The 17,353-nt window shown below is 37.0% G+C and overlaps 1 protein-coding gene across 5 annotated transcripts; it reads left to right on the forward strand.

Moving 5' to 3' along the window:
• The first annotated feature begins 175 nt into the window (after positions 1-175).
• On the forward strand, positions 176-16,010 carry slc4a1ap (solute carrier family 4 member 1 adaptor protein). Of its 5 annotated transcripts, none has more exons than XM_079853648.1 (15): positions 176-528; positions 1,560-2,003; positions 2,973-3,171; positions 3,261-3,389; positions 4,809-4,869; positions 5,038-5,177; positions 7,253-7,413; positions 7,500-7,569; positions 7,649-7,841; positions 9,240-9,342; positions 9,566-9,746; positions 10,000-10,107; positions 10,265-10,344; positions 12,556-12,625; positions 13,769-16,010. In XM_079853648.1, exons 1-15 carry the CDS (start codon positions 187-189, stop codon positions 13,816-13,818), a joined length of 2,331 nt encoding a protein of 776 aa, XP_079709774.1. In that variant the 5' UTR covers positions 176-186; the 3' UTR covers positions 13,819-16,010. The 5 variants fall into 5 exon arrangements, with proteins under 5 accessions (XP_079709774.1, XP_079709775.1, XP_079709776.1 ...); XM_079853649.1 differs by having other exon boundaries at positions 10,268-10,344; XM_079853650.1 differs by having other exon boundaries at positions 179-528; positions 9,243-9,342.
• The last annotated feature ends 1,343 nt before the right edge of the window (positions 16,011-17,353 follow it).

The following is a 17,353-nucleotide window of genomic DNA, read 5'->3' on the forward strand; positions in this document are numbered from 1 at the left end:
TTGGAGATAACAGATAAGAATTTAAGATGTTAAATTGGACATATATATGACAGATAATTATTATACATCCACATTAACATATTCTGATACATTTCTTGTTATGAACAAAATAAGAATTTTTAATAAGAATGACATTAATTCAAGAGTACAGGAACGGAATCATAAAAGTGTTACACCAAACACACCATGTCGGTTACTGAACACACGATGGAATCTGAACGCAGCGAGCAAATAGAAAATAATAAAACTGAAATAGAAACAGAGAAGAGTTTGGACCCTACCTGTGATAGCAAACAGCACATCACCAGCACTAATGAAAACACAGATGATCCTTTTAAGAAACCGGTTATTTTCGCGGCTCCATCTCTCACGGTGAGGAAACCAGGAGGATCAAACTCAACCAAGAAACTCACTGAAGAATTAAAATCAGAGAATAAAGACACACATCTTATTACTAAACACCAGCCGACAGACACTCAGACAGACCCATCCGATCATCCATCATCCGAGAGAGCTGAGGCACAGAAGGTGGGTCATTGACAAATAAAAATCATTTTATTTCAATTTTGCTTGTTAAATAACATTTCAAAGTGTTTAAATTAATATTTTGACTATTTTTATGTCAGGCGGTACAACCAAATATTTGTATGTATGCATACTGTAGTTGTGCCACCTGACATGGAAAGTGTACCAACCTTCCCATACTTGAAATGAGCAGTTTTAACCAGGATTTGAGAGAGATCGACTAACCTTTTCACTCTGCCACAAGGATTATTTGGGCTCCTCTGGATGATGCATTATCATGTATCATCTTTACTGTTATTGCCTTGTCAAATCATAATAAGAGCCATGTTTGCAGTTGTGTCACCCTGACATTTGAGGACATACAAATTGCTGGACAAAAAAGTTGTTCAATTATCTCAACAGCTTTAATACTACTGATATTTTAAAAAAAAATGTGTTTATATGAAAGGTTTCAAACCTTAAATGATGATATAGCATTTAGTTTTCAATTTTGTGTTTTTAGGACACAATATTAAATAGTTTTCTGAATCTGTTCATTTGTTCAGACAGTTGCACCACCTGACATCTTGGGGGTTTAAGATAACGAAACATAGAAATGATATGTATTATTTAAATATACTAAAAAAATGAATTCAAACTAAGTAGGTTTTATAGAATAAAGTGATATACAGTACCGGTCAAAAGTTTGAAACATTACCATTTTTAATGTTTTTGAAAGAACTAAGTCTCTAATGCTCATCAAGGATGCATTTATTTTATCAAAAATACAGAAGAAAAACAATAATATTGTGAAATATTCTTACAATTTCAAATAATGGTTTTCTATTCTAATGTACTTTAAAATATAATCTATTTCTGTGATGCAAATCTGAATTTTCATCAGCCATTTCTCCAGTCTTCAGTGTCACATGATCCTTCAGAAATCATTCTAATATGCTGATTTATTATCAATGTTGGAAACAGTTTATCAAATTAGTTTAAAAGGAAATAATGCACTTGGACACAAAAAGATGCATGTCATGTCATTGACCCAGGTCCAGCCCAAACCAAAAGACACCAGACCCAAGATCACTGCCAGACTACCTCCGGCGGGCAAGTTTCCTCCTGTCCCGTACACCGAGCCCCCGTGGGGATCTGTTCCTGACATCAGCTACTCGTTCGAGCTGCTGAAAAACGGGGCGATACTAGACGCGGTCCCGCTGACCCAGAGGAGTTACTTCGTGGTGGGTCGGCTGCCGGTGTGTGACGTGTCTCTGGAGCATCCGTCTATCTCCCGCTATCACGCCGTGGTTCAGTACCGGGGCACAGCCGGGCAGGACGGGGGCCTGGGAGAGGACAAGGGCTTCTATGCCTATGATCTGGGCAGCACTCATGGGACTTTTGTGAATAAGAACAAAATACCCCCTAAAACATACATAAGGCTCCGAGTGGGACATGTTATAAAGTTCGGGGGAAGCACGAGACTCTTTATTCTGCAGGTATGTATTTCTTAAAGGGATAGTTCACCCAAAAAGGAAAATTCTGTCATCATTTACTCACCCTCAAGTTGTTCCAATCCAAACCTGTGTGAGTTTCTTTCTTTTGCCGATCACAAAAGGAGATATTTTGAGGAATGTCAGTAGCCAGACATTGATGGTAGCCATTAAAAAAAAATATATAATAATACTATTGAAATCAATTGGGCATCAACTGTTTGGGATAGCTAAAAAATATTTTAAAAACTTCTTAAACTGTTTAAAGAGAGATATTTGGGTCCCACTTTATATTAAGTGGCTTTAACTACTATGTACTAACATTGAAATTAATAATTTGAAACAATGGACTTATTGTGGACATACATGTTTTTACATGGTAATCTAAAGATACCCAATCCACCACACCTGTCCCTAACCTTACCCGTGTCACACCTCAATAGCAGCAATGCGTTTTACAATACAACATGAACACAATAAGTAATTGTACTTATTTTTAGATGTAAGTACATAGTACTTAAAGCCACTTAATATAAAGTGGGACTGATATTTGTTTTAAGTGTTATTGGTCTACTGATATTTACCATGATACTGAATGATTACCAGATTAATTCACCAAGGTATTGACATTATACTTGTTCATAATACATTGCATTTTTTGTGTCTTTACAATAGTAACATAGATGTAGTAACTATGGTTCCACCAGAAACTGTAGTTACCAATATTATGTTATATTTTTGTAACTAAAAGTCCAGCAGTTAATGAAGTTCTGACATTATTTTATTTTTATTTTATTTGAATGTACACCAACTAACTAATGATACTGTATGTTAACCTGATAATTATTATATTGTTTTATTTTTATTATTTTTAGTTAAGTAAATAACATGTTACCAGTATTCATAATAGATTTATCTCATGCTCATATTGCTTGAACGTGAACATCAATTATACCAGATTACGTGTTTTCCCAGGGTCCAGAGTTTGACGAAGAAGCAGAATCTGAGCTGACGGTGACAGAGCTCAGAGAACGTGCTAGAAAACAGAAAGAAGCGCTGGAGAAGAGGATGCTGGGAGATGGCTCAGATGAGGAGGAAGAAGAGAAAGAGGAGAGTGAATCCAGCGCTATGACGAGAAGCTCCTCAGAAGACACTGGCTGCTCGTGGGGAATGGGTAACAATGAGAACAGATGATCCTCGATCCGTTAGCACTACGTGAGTGTTTGTTGTGAACTTACACTTTGTCTTTGTTTGTTTTTTCAGATGAAGAGGCAGTGCCAGAAGAGGATGAGAATGAGGAGAATCCGTTTGCCACAGAATTCCAGGAGGATCAGGAAGCAGCTTACTTAAAAGATCCTAAAAAGGCCTTACAGGGCTTCTATGATAGAGAAGGTAAAATATGAACTTAAGTTAGACTAAGGGGGTGTTTATACAACATCGCCTTTAACTAAAAAACAGAAAACTTTTCTGTTGGCCGTTCGTTTTCACGACAGCCACGTTTTGCAGGCTTGGACGAGTTGCAAGTTTTTGAAAAAGAAACCATTATCGTCTCTGTGTAAACTACAAAATGTATGCGTATTATGTGGCCAGTCTATACATAGTTCCTACATGACGTCACAACATACGGGCATTTGCCGACCCTGCGCCATTTCTGTGGGCATGCTGTGGGCAGAACATTAGAAGAAGAAGCTGAAACGAGTTAATTTCGTGATAAAAAGTGAAAATGGTCATCTCCTGCTGGGTCAATGGATGTTCAAATCGTGCCGGAGGTTCATTTAAATTTGGATTTTACAGTATACCCGTCATTAGACTTCATGAATGTGAGAAGACTAAGCTTTTGTCAGAACAACGACGGAGGTTATGGCTGGCGAGGATAAACAGGAAAGAAACTCCCTCAAAACACGCAAGAATTTGCTCAGAGCACTTTGTGTCAGATTTTGGTTGGGTGACAGTTGTAGTTTACAGTTTGACAAAAGCACAATTTTGTGTTTTATTGCGAGTGTACGCAAATATAAGTTAACACTTTGCAGTTTGAATGATGTCCTGTATGAACAAAATGACAAGGTATTAAAAACAGACAAAAACAACATTTTTTCCACTGTTCGATCGCGGCCGCGCCTCTCACTCACTCACACACGCACGCACACACACACATTCCAGCAGTTCCGCATTACATTAATTAATTTGCACGCGAGTTTTATTTATTTTTATACTGTGTATATTCATGCACCGAACCGTGACGTCCGTACCGTTTCGGTTCAATACCAGATAATGGTACACATGATGATAATACTGTATCTGAGGCAAAGCTGGATAATCAGTGCTCAGTGCTTCCTTCGTTAGCGCATACGGATCCACACCATTTATGACTGAAATTTTCGCATTGTACCTCTCTCTGTCTTGTGTTAATAGAGTCTCTTTATAATCTCTGTCACTTTGTCTCTTCAAGATTTTCGTAACATAAACAGAAAGAAATATTCGAAATTTGCTTGTAAAACTTTGTAAACACAGCAGCTTATGCCATCAAAGATGGCGTCTCCGGGGAGGTCACGTGACATTAATTGGCCTGTGGGAACTATGTATAGACACGTAGTGTTTCTTTACAAAGTGATATCGCCAACTACAGGCCTGGCAGCAGAACACAGCATTTTTAGTCGTTTTCGTGGGATCGTTTTGATAACGTTGTCGTCTGTACTCTAAACTTTTCAAAAACACGCAAAGGAAAAACGTACCCTTAAATGTAATACATTTCCTTACCACACACATCCGTGAAGTCACATGCATGGATTTAACTGTTTATTTTCATTGCAGGAGAAGAACTAGAGTTTGAATATGAAGAGAAAGGCCATGGCTCTTGGCTCTGCAGAATTAAGTAATCACTTCATCTCTATTTGTAGCCAAACTACCTTTTTTGGTTTTTTAGCCGTTTAGCACCAGTTCAGTGTTCAGTGGCTATACAATTTCCACTTATTAATAAATGATACAGGTGATTTTGATGACATTTATTTGGATATTTATAATATATTTCGGTGTGTTTTAGGTTGCCGGTGGATGATGCCATGGGCAGGCAGCTGATGTCTGAGGTGACCCACACAGGGAAGAAGAAAGACGCTGCCGTCCAGTGCTGTTTAGAGGCCTGCCGGATCCTGGAGGCTCGAGGTCTTCTGAGACAGGAAGCAGGTAGGCATCGCCAAAGCAGATTCAGGACTGAACTCAGACTAATGGAGCTGTCAAATAAACCATTTGTTTAAAAAAAATGGTCCCACTTTATATTAAGTGACTTTAAGTCAAACAAAATTATCCCATTGTAAAAACACAAATACATTGAGTGAGCAAACATTTAGGAGAGATAATTGTAAGGTAGGGCTGTGCAATTAATTGAATTTCGATTTCGATTTTGGCTCCCAACGATCACCAAAATAGTACAATCGAGTAAAAACGATTATTTTGCCATGTTCTGTTTTGAAAGAACGCTCTAATTTTGTTTTGTGTTCTGAATGACATCCGCCCCTCCCGATGCCATAAACTCTCTCAGCTTGAATGTTTAAACTGATAAGACTTAAAAAGAAGTGAAAATGATAAACTTTAGTTACGATGCAATGCTGGTCCGATTGTGCAACTGACAATTCCGTCATGTCCCAACTCCTAAACGCGAAAGTGTAGTTTCGACGTTTGCCTTGTCCAACCCATTCAGAGAGACGAGAGAGAGAGAAGATGCAGCACCGCTGAACACTCACGCGGTTTGTGAAATTGCGTCTTAGATAAAGTTTTAAAATTATTGATTTGATTTTATAATCTGTGTGTATTAATTTAGGATACTCATACAATCTACATGCTAAAGTGAATCAATGTTTGTGGGGGAATTTCCCGCATTATAAGTGGTAGACCTGCGGGAATTATTAAAATACTCATTGAAGTATTATCTGTTATATATATATAATTTTTTTTTTTTTTTTTTACAGTTTAAAAAGTACAATCAATGTTCAAATTTCGATTTTTTAAGAATTGTTGAAAGGTGTCTTTGGTAACACTTTACAATAAGGTTCATTAATTAGCATTACTTTAGTTAACATTAACTAATAATGAACAATACTTCTACAGCATTTAATAATCTTAGTTAATATTAATTTCACCATTTACTAATACGTTATTCAAATTAAAGGTTGTATTTGTTAACATTAGTTAATGCACTGTGAACTAACATGAACAAACAATGAACAGCTGTATTTTTATTAACTAACATTAAAAAATATGAATAAATACTGTAACAAATGTATTTCTCATTGTTAGTTCATGTTAGTTAATACATTAACTAATGTTAAAGTCCCCGTGAACCGGAAGTTGCAAACGACTTTTCTCCAGTGTTATGACGTATTTCCCAGTGAAAAGGAATATTGAACAGAGGGCAGGGTTTTACTCTAGCGCTCCTCCTCTCCATCTCTGCTCATAACAGACTAACGGTCGGTTTGAGGGGAGTGGTTAAGCGTTGCCCAAACCAATTCCTCAAACCTACGTCATCAGAGAAGGTCCTCCAATGCAGAGGGGAGGGGCATTTTCAGATTTTGATTAAAGATTACCATGGTAAAAAAAAATTTTTTAAAATATTTTCTTGCACGGATTAATTGTTCACCACAAGACTAGTAATATGCGCTAACAAAGTAAATAGGGTCAATTTTGATTTCATGGGGACTTTAACTAATTAACATTATTGTAAAGTGTTACTGTGTCTTTTTAATAAATGCAACACGTTCCCAAAGTCATGTGAAATAATCGTGTTACATAATCGTGATTTCAATACTGACCAAAATAATCGTAATTATGATTTTTTCCATAATCGAGCAGCCCTATTGTAAGGGTAATTGATCAATGTGAATAAAAGCCTAAATTAAAATCTGTTCATCATATAAAGCGATCATGTCTCGTCATAAGACTTGGATTAAACCGCTCCATTCTTATGGATTACTGTTACGCTGTGTCTTGTACTTTTTGAAGCTTGAAAATATTGATTACCTAGACTTTCAATGGATGGACAAAAAAATTATGAGATAATTTGAAAATGGGATCAAGTATCGATATTTTGTATCGAAGTGAGAAATTCCAGTATTGTGATAACACTATGCATGCAGATCGCATGTAAAGGACCGCTCAGCCTGCGCTGTATACAGTTTCATGACTCAACTAGATATTTATATTTATATTATAATGCTGACCGGTCAATAGACTTGCCCACTCACAAATATTTTATCTCTTTACAGTGTCCCGCAAACGCAAGAAGAAGAACTGGGAAGATGAAGATTTTTATGACAGTGATGATGACACGTTCCTTGACCGGACAGGTGTGGTGGAGAAGAAGAGGAAGGAGCGCATGAAGAAGGCCGGAAAGATTCAGGAGCGTCCTGATACGTATGAATCACTGGTAAAGAATAGTTCTTTTGTGTTTATTATTATCCATGTCCTGTGTGTGCTGTACCTGGCATTGATGTAACATGTATTCTTTCATAGCTAGCCAAACTGGCCAAGGTTGAAAAGGAGCTGGCTGACACTGAGAAAAGGCTCAGTTCTTCTGGGAAAGGTGAGGTGGTGAAAGTCTGCTTTTCCTCCATATTTCGTCATGTGTGAGTTTACACTCCCTGTTTGTTGTCCTCGTTCAGGAGGCTCCAGCTCTTCCACAGAGGATCCTCTGGATGCTTTCATGAGCGCGGTACGGAGTGAGGTCGCGCTGGATGGGGTGGAGAGAAAGAAGCTTCATTTACATGTAGCTGAGCTGAAGAAGGAAGGTCAGAGACTGCGCAAGCTAGCGGATCTGGCTAAACCTACCCAGATGCCCTCATTACAGCCCGGCGGGTGAGCGGTGTTCCCTCCACATCCACTGGGCATTTCAATATCTACTATCAGGGTTCCCACGGGTCCTTGAAATCCTTGAAAATTTGTGAATCTGAAAAAATTAAATTCAAGACCTTGGAAAGTTTTTGAAAATAAACAAACATAGATACAGGTCCTTGAAAGTGCTTGAATTTATTTTGTGCAAGAAGTTTCCTGGAAAAAAATTCCATATTTTTCCCTCCGGTCCACCAATGTGTAATTTCGCTAACACTTTGTGGCCTATGCACACTAGCTTGCTTGATTAACGTTAGTTACGCGCATTTACGTGTGAGATACTTTGTGTTGTACATTGCCATGGCGTTCACGCGTGCACGAAACTACTATGTACCTCATAGACACACCGTGAAACATTGCAAAAATAGGCTGAAAGGATGTAACCTTGCTCTCACTTGAAATGTGTCCCCACATTAAGTCCTTGAATTTGAGGGTATTGGAAAGTCCTTGAAAGGTCCTTGAATTTGAAATTAACCAAGATGTGGGAACCCTGTACTATGTATTCGGACATGCTACTCTGTTGGCGTACTGTTTTTCGCGTACTATACAGTAGGGAAGTATTCTGTTTCTGGCCCAGCGATAGTATTCCAGTAATTATTTGTGTGGAAGTTTTATGTGTTTTGTAGGGCCCTTTTATTTCTGGAAAAAACGGCAATGGAATCGCAGGATCCAGTCGTAATTTACTTTATAACTCAGAATGTCTCAAAATGTGGATAAAGAAATCAAAAGTAGTGCTTTATGCTTAATCAAATCACAGTGTTTGAAAAGTTTCTGTTCTCATAGTAAATGAGCGGCACAGTTTCGTCTGTTGCATGTACTGCTCAACCACAATACCAGTCTTATTATATGAGGACACTCCACAACGTTTCATTTGATAAAACTATCGTCAAATACACACAGAAACTCAAAGGTCTTCACTTCAACCCAACAACATAAAAGTTTGTTTAAACTTGATGAAAATTCTGAAAGAGATATATTACTCTTTTTTTTCTTTTTTCTTTTTTTTTTTTTTACAGCAGAATGTACTTCTCAAAGTGATAATTACAATAAAAGATTTAAAAGATTAATTAAATTGTTAGTTTATTCATGTATGGGATTACCACTGTTTTTGTTAATAAATGTGTATTATATCAAAACAAAAGAATCCAGAAAAATTAAAACAGACAACACGGAATTTCTGGAGAAAATGGAAGGAAAACGCATTTTAAAGGGCAATAGTATTGTTCTTACACATTCTTTAATTAAACCATTAATACGGAAAAACATTTTTAATGGCATAACAAAAAACACGTAATTTGAGAAAAAAATCTAACTAAAGGCCCTGTATGTGTGATTTTTTATATATATATATTTATTTTTTTACAGTAGTCAGTCCACGGACTCTGAGAAACCTAAGAAGTTATCTCTACCTATGTTTGGAGCCATGAAAGGAGGGAATAAATTCAAACTGAAGACTGGAACAATAGGAGTGAGTCTTTCCAAATTGAAATAAAAACAATTGATGGGTAATTACCTTCAAATTATTAAAAATGAGTTAAATGTCTCTCTCTCTCTCTCTCTCTCTCTCTCTCTCTCTCTCTCTCTCTCTCTCTCTCTCTCTCTCTCTCTCTCTCTCTCTCTCTCTCTCTCTGTCTCTGTCTCTGTCTCTCTCTCTCTCTCTCTCTCTCTCTCTCTCTCTCCTAAATGAGCAGACGTTACCCCCAAAGCGAGCCAATCTGCCTCCTGAGCTCTTCAATATGAAGGAACTGCCCCCTGGTGGTGAGAAAGAGGAAGAAGAAGAGGAGGAGGAGGAGGAAGAAAACAACAAGACTGAGGCTGGTGTCATGGAGGTTATTCAGTCTGCAGAGACGAACAGCGCACACCACACTAATGGTTAGACCTTGACCAACATAACTACCCTCTGTCTAAACACTGGGTACTTAGGTACTCAAAATTACTAATGCTTGATTCGCAGTATAGAGTGTATAGTGTAATTCTATATCTGACCACAAGTAGGCAGTGTTATGCTACTCGAAATGAGTTAAATGTGTGTTATTTGTTGTCTACCTTTGAGATTTGTTAACCTGTAATCCATAGGTTCATAGCTAATATGTATTTACTAAAATATTTATATTTGTGTGTCTAGAGAAAGAAGACCATGAGGACCAGCCTGCTAAGATAGTTACATCTCATGAAAAAGAGAAATACAAGTCATCCCATCTTCACAAAAACAAAAGTGACTCTGCTCCAAAAGGTAGAAAATCACATATTCTGTGGCATAAATATGAAGTTTCTTCCATTGTTTCATTGATTGCAGTTGCATTTGGTGCTTCTAACTTCACCTTTAAGTGAATAATAATGGTTGACAGTTATCTGATGCACTTTGTTTTAAATTATGATTCATATACCAGCAGAAGGAGTAGACCATGATGTCTCAAATGATCAGAGTACAAAGACAAGTACAAAGAAGAAAGTTATTGGCCCAAGCAGGGTAAGTATTTATGTAAATGACTCACCTCAAGAGTCAAGACGTAAGATGCATCCAAAGATTAACTAAAGTGATAAATAAACCATGAACGGTTTGTACCTACAGTGGCCCCAAAATATCAAACAAAGTGGCATTTATTTCAAAGAAACAAACAGAAGAACACTTTTCAATCCAAATATTTTACAAAAATATTTAATAAATGAAGAAGAACAAAGTATTTGGACATTTTCTGGTTGTCAGACGAGATGTTCATGGTTAATATGATTAATTATGGGGTCACTATGCAAGCTAGAATAGCTTTTGAACTTTATATTCTTTGAAGAATCCTGAAAAAAGAAATGTATCATGGTTTCAACAAAAACATTAAGAACAACTGTTTTGCTAAAAACAAGAAATGTTTCCTGAGCCGCCAAATCCACATATTAGACTGACTTCTAAAGGATCATGTCACACTGAAGACTGGAGTAATGATGCTGAAAATTCAGCTTTGCGTCACTGGACTAAATTACACTTTAAAATATATATTAATATAGAAAACAGTCAGAACGCCAAGAGAACACGACAGCGTTTATTGAGTTTCGTCTGGCGCTCTGAGACGCACGTCATTTATGATGGAGGAAAAAAGAACCACGGTTTCTTCCCCGATTGCAGCAACTTCCATTTTTATTACAAATATTCTGCGCCAATTTCCCAAGAAGTGACGATGTTGTTCTCTTGAACACATGGGAAGGAAACGCTGCTCAAATTTTGTCCATAAGTTGAATTCACAACATTGAATTGAAAGTTGATCTTTATCTTTAACTTTAACTTTCGTCCTATATCCATTGTGCCGTTTATTTCCAAGGTATTGGAAAAAAATATATTTTTACAGCTTCAGACCTTCTTAAATGACAATCATATTTCTGAAAAGTTTCAGTCAGGGTTTAAATCTCTGCACAGCACAGAAACCGCTCTTATGAGAGTTCTCAATGATATTTACATGGGCACAGATTCGGGAGATTCCGTCATTTCAGTAATGTTAGATTTGTCTTCTGCTTTTGATACTGTCGACCATACGATTCTCGTTTCTCGGCTGGAGTCTTGCGTTGGCCTAGGGGGCGAGGTTTTAAGTTGGTTCAAGTCTTTTTTAACTAATAGACGTTCCTCTGTAAAAATGAGACGTTTCTGCTCTTCCCTCCGAAATGTATCTTGCGGTGTGCCTCAGGGTTCTGTCTTAGGTCCTGTCCTATTCTCCCTACATCATCTTCCTCTGGGTTCTATTCTTAGGAAATTTCACTGTTATGCTGATGACATGCAGATTTATATGCCTTTGTCTAGGAAAAATAAGAGTGCTCTAGACAGTTTGACAGCAGGTCTTGAGGATGTAAAAGCTTGGCTCGCCAAGAATTTCCTATTTTTGAACTCAGACAAAACAGAAGTTATTGTTTTTGACTCCTCAGAAACCAGGCCAAGACATGATCTTGACCTTGGATCTCTAGATCTATTTATCTCTCCCCAAGTACGGAATTTAGGTGTGATGTTAGATAGCTCCTTCAAATTCGATAGGCAAATTAGTGCTGTCATTGGATCCAGCTTTTTCTATCTTTGCTCTCTAGAGAAAATCATATCTTCCCAAGCGCTCGTTGGAGACTGTGATCCATGCTCTAATTACCTCGCGCCTGGACTATTGCAACTCCCTTGATTTTGGTGTATAAAAGTCCCAAACGGCACGCTTACAGATTGTTCAAAACGCTGCGGCGAGATTCCTGAAGGGAAAGAGAAAATTTGAGATCCCGATAAATTTCAGAATTGAATATAAAATGTTAATACTGGTGTATAAATCTTTAAATGATTTAGCACCTTCTTATCTGTCCGCCCTACTCCATTTATATTCTCCCACTAGAAGTCTTAGATCTGTGGCTAAAATCAAGAGCAAACTGAGCTTTTGAAGTGGCTGGCCCCACACTGTGGAACAAGCTCCCACTTTATATTAGATCGACTTCAAGTCATGTCTCAAAACGTATTTATTTTCTGTTGCTTTTAGCTTATAATGATTGTTCTGTTTTAAACTGTGTTCATTATTATTTGTGTTACTAATTTCTATTAGCTCTATTTTTTGTGTACAGCACTTTGGTCGGCCAGTGGCCGTTTTTAAATGTGCTTTATAAATAAACTGAACTGAACTGAAAGTTGGTTTTCTTGTATATATTTCTATATTTCCACATATATTTCTAGCCTCCTGTGACCATGTCCAAGCAATACCCAGAGGACGACCCTGACTACTGCGTTTGGCTTCCTCCATCAGGTACAAAGCTTCCCTTCTTCATCCCTGTAGGCTGTGATATTATTAAGTCATATGAAACCGAACATAGAAATCAAGAAAATCAAGCATTCTTGGCACTTTAATCTCAATTTACAGGCCCTCGCTGATTACTAAAAAATTATCTTCAGCGATTATTAGCTTTTTTGATCTTAGGACATTTCAAACACAGTTCTAAGATTTCAGAGGATTAGCATTGTGGGAAAACACATTAATACCTGGCCAAAGAGTTTACTTTAAAGTCACAGGGTTATTACAAGATAAGGTTCTCTTTATTTCTTAAAATTAAAAAAAAATGTATTTCCAGTTTCTGCCAGTACAATATCCTTTGTTATGTTCCATAATCCTTTGTGTGTGAATCCTTTCTTGTTGACAGAATATTAGAATAATTTTAGAATATTAGATTTTATTTACATTTTCAGAATTGTTGCCTTTGGCTTGCTCAGTTGGGGATATTTAATTTAATTTAATCAATCAATAATACTATTGATCAGCCTTACCAAACGTGGACGTTTTTTCCACTAGAACCAAACCCTGTTGTGTTATTTTGATTTAATACTGTGAAGCTGCTTTGATACAATCTGTATTGTGAAAAGCGCTATACAAATATACTTGACTTGACTTGACTAAATGGGGAAAATTTTCAGCTTCAGAAAATCTGAAATTTTTTCTATTTACATTCCTGATAAATGTCCCTAATGGATAGAAATAAGGGTAACACTTTACAATATAAGGTTCATTAGTTAAGGAATTAACTAACATTTAACTAATAATGAGCTATACATTTTTTACAGCATTTATTCATCTTTGATCATCTTAGTTAATAAAAATACAGCTGTTCATTGTTAGTTCATGTTAGATCAGGTCCATTGAATAATATTATTTATAGTAAATGTTAAAATTAACATCAACTAAGATTAACGAATGCTATTTTCATTGTTAGATAATGTTAACTAATATACAGGTAACACATGTTAACAAAATAGCCTTATTGTAAACCAAATAAAGTCCTGTCCTACATTAGTTTGCTTTAAATTATGAAAGTTGAATGCATTGCATTTCTTTGACTAGACATTTAAACGGGTGAACTAAGATATGATTGTGTGTGTGTGTGTGTGTTTTGAACAGGTCAGTCTGGTGACGGTCGGACACATCTGAACGACAAGTACGGATACTAAATACAGAAAGTGAAGACTTCCTCACTGAAATGGAATCAGCCCAACCGTTCATCTTAGTCTTTGGGAGTGTGCAGATCGATCATTTTCTCTCTGTGTCCTTTTTCCCAACTTTATACTTCATCTGCAAACAAGGAACGTCGTGACTCGAGTAGCACTGAGATGTTTCTAGCACTTGGTAATGGAAACAGCTTAGTCTTGTGACTGATTTTCACTTCCCTTCGCCCAGTTTTCATTAAAATGCAATCGTTTTCCACACGTGGTTTGGGGCCAAGTTGCCAAATATAGTTTTGAAGTGGAGACTGCTTAAGGTTTGTGTAATGATCTGTTTGCAGGATTGTTTTCATAGGTACTTACTCAATGGTTATTCTCCACACTAGCATAATAAACTATTTTAGTGGTGTAGAAAAATGAATCGGTTTTCTGCTTTACCAGTTGGAATATATTGGTTTTGACATTGCATTTGCTTCAGATGCATCATGCCAGTCACTTATGTTTAAGCACTGCTGTTGTTGACAAATCTCTCTCCACGGTTTGCTGTCCTGGGATCATTTCACCAGCCTTAAGCGGGCTCTGTAAACACTCGATCCGCTGTTCTGGGTCACTCTCTGAGTAACGGCGGACTCCCTCCTCAGTTCGGCTCCGTATGGCGAGCGAGCGAGCGCTCCTGTTGGATGCTGTTCTGTTGAGAGAGAGCCGGCTTTACCAGCCATCTGGACACTTGCTTGGCAATCTAGGATTGGGAGCAAGCTGTTAATGAATCAGTCTATGTGTGTGAGCTCTGCTTACATTATTTGTGTGAGTGTGTATTCGCTTCTCTTGATATTAATGAAGAGTGACTCAGTGTTGGTGACGTGTTGGCGTGTCCAAGGAAGGATTAGGCCCCCCACGTTCGCTACTACGCGCTGGTCTCTCCCTCTGTTTATCCAACTCTTTTAATGCTCTTGAGTTCTCCATTGTTTGGAGAGCATGATTAGTCGCATACAATGTGTTTTATGTGTATTTTGTTATGTATATTTTGTAAAATAAACAATTTTTTCCTGTGTCTCGCCAACATGGGGGCTTGTGTTGAATGTTTGGGTCATAAAGTTGTAATCAAGTACATCCAGTAAATGATCATCATGATCAACTTTTCTGAATGACCTATTGTACACAATCTGCTACATGCCTTCTGTAATCTGATTGATAGTTTATACATTTTTAGCAAGTAAAAGGCCTTTTAGTATGATTCTAAACACGTGGTATACGGGGCTTGACATTAACTTTTTTTGCTCCGCAGCCACTGTTGCGAGTGGTTTTCCAAAGTTACTAGCCACTCGGCATTTTCACTGGCCACAATTTTGACATCAATACCATGGGGAAAACTGCTATATAGGTATTTTTAATAATATCTTATAATTTGGCTGCAGATATATTAGGCTGCTGTCACTTTAAAACCTGACACACTGATCCATTACACCGTTTTCATTCTCAACTGTTTACGTTCACAAAACATAACTGACTGTGTTTACGTGAATACTCGCCAAGACTGGCATTTTGACATTATTTTGTGTGTATTTGACTGTTTAAGCGCAATAATCACTGAAAAAGAGGTGGCTTTATGTGCCGCACTTTGGGTGTTTGAGCACAAAATCTGTGAGAATGAGTAAAATTGATGGAGAGATGAGAGGTATCGTATATTTCTATTTTGCAGAAAATGAGTATTAGAAGAGTTTCAGATATTTCAATATGTATCGAATAAATCAATATTTTTGACAACACTAAATTGCACTTAGTTTATTATTTCAGATGCCTTTTTAAAGAACTACAATCGAGAAATGTATTTAAATTCCAACTCGCCAAAGTAGTTAATAGGAGTGAAAATGCTGAATCCATCCGCATTTATTGTCAAGCCCTGATTGTCAGTAATATTTCAAGATGAACACTTACTGGACGGAAGCAACTTGGGTTTACTTGATTATCCTTACAGATGTTTTTAGAAAAATCATGTTCAAATGTGAGTATCAAAGTTGATACATCTTTTGTTTATTTGTGCATTTTATCTAAGTGGTCTATAAGATCTCATTGATTTACATCACACGATATCAGAATATCATCTTACTTTTTGGCCATATCATTTTCAGCAACTACACCAAATTGCATGTTTTTGCTTAGTTTGGGCCTTGAATAAAATGTTGTTTTTTTCTCTCTCTCTCCTCGAGTGTGAGCTCCATATTCTCATTCTTATATCATATATAAGCCATAAAAGCCTGATGTATCAAATATGATACTCAACAATTTTTTTTTTTTTTTAGATCGTCCAAAGGTTCACTAAACTGTTTCTGTTTATTTGTTCATATGCCAGACTTCACAGGGCATGTTCAGGCATGTCTCTGGATACACTCACTGGAAATTGATCAAGCACCAAACCACCCAAAATACTTTGATGATCTGTTTTTGTTCACATTTTTACAATATTATTGATAATCTTTTAAAGTAATGTTAAAGGTTCAATCAAAGTTATGCTTACCACAATAAAATTAAATAGACAGCGGCTATTTGCACTAAGTGAGCGATGGATGCTATTACACTACGTGAAAATGGCAGTATTTTAAATAGTAGATGCTATTTATATGTAGTACAAATATTGACAGATACTGTTTGCACCTCCTGTGTAGTGTAATATTATTATAAAACAGTATGTAATAAAATATTCAGTAGGCCAGTATATGATCTATTACTTACAGACAGTGAATATATATGTATTAAAATCACCATAAAAACGGATGGTGTTTTATTGTCCTAACCCTACACTTTAAACACTTTAGTCCCACTGCAAAATACACGTTAGGCAATTTATTTCCACTTTTTGTATATTTTCTCCTAGCTGATATGCGATGGGAAACGGGGAAAGAATGATTCAACCTCGGGTCAGTCGCATCAAAAGCACACCGCACCGCAGGAGTTCTTCTTAACTTTATCTGGCTTAATCAGACAAAGGTGAACCAGACTTACTTCCAGTTACCACTGTAATTCTGTAGGTGGAGTTGCCACAGTGTTGTGTGGAGAGTCACGTCACATAAGCTTGTGCAGATATCATGCAAAATTTACCAGGTTAAACCAGCTTGGTCATGACATGAGTTGAAAGATTGCATGTAAGTGCACACAAATAAAAATATAAAATACAAAACAATACATTTCCTTAGGGCGTGCTGCTTATATCATTGTCTGCCCATACAGCGATATATGTTGTAAGCAATTTTATCACACTATATTTAAAGATGTTAAAAGATTGTAGCTATACTTTTGAAACTGTCTTTTAATGTTCATCCCTGTGCATTATCCCTCATGATGGTGCCATACACTATTTAATTTGGACTCCTAGACCACTTTGCACAAGGTTTCATAAATTGCTAATCAACTGAATGCATTCCAGATTCTAAACTGAGTGTGTACATACTGCTAATCCTACAGGAAACTGGATTTGATAGGCATCAGATCGCGCCGTATATTATTGTAGAGTATCTACTGATCAGGCCGCACACACCCATCTTGATGT

This window comes from Squalius cephalus (assembly GCF_949319135.1).
Source record: "Squalius cephalus genome assembly, chromosome: 20".
NCBI lineage: Eukaryota > Metazoa > Chordata > Actinopteri > Cypriniformes > Leuciscidae > Squalius > Squalius cephalus.

Bases quoted from the DNA above. Each gene is read 5' to 3' on its own strand.
- slc4a1ap (XM_079853648.1), top strand. From the start codon at position 187: ATGTCGGTTACTGAACACACGATGGAATCTGAACGCAGCGAGCAAATA. The intron at 7,570-7,648 runs GTGAGGTGGTGA...GTCCTCGTTCAG, and splicing joins GCTCAGTTCTTCTGGGAAAG to GAGGCTCCAGCTCTTCCACA. The intron at 7,842-9,239 runs GTGAGCGGTGTT...ATTTTTTTACAG, and splicing joins CCCTCATTACAGCCCGGCGG to TAGTCAGTCCACGGACTCTG.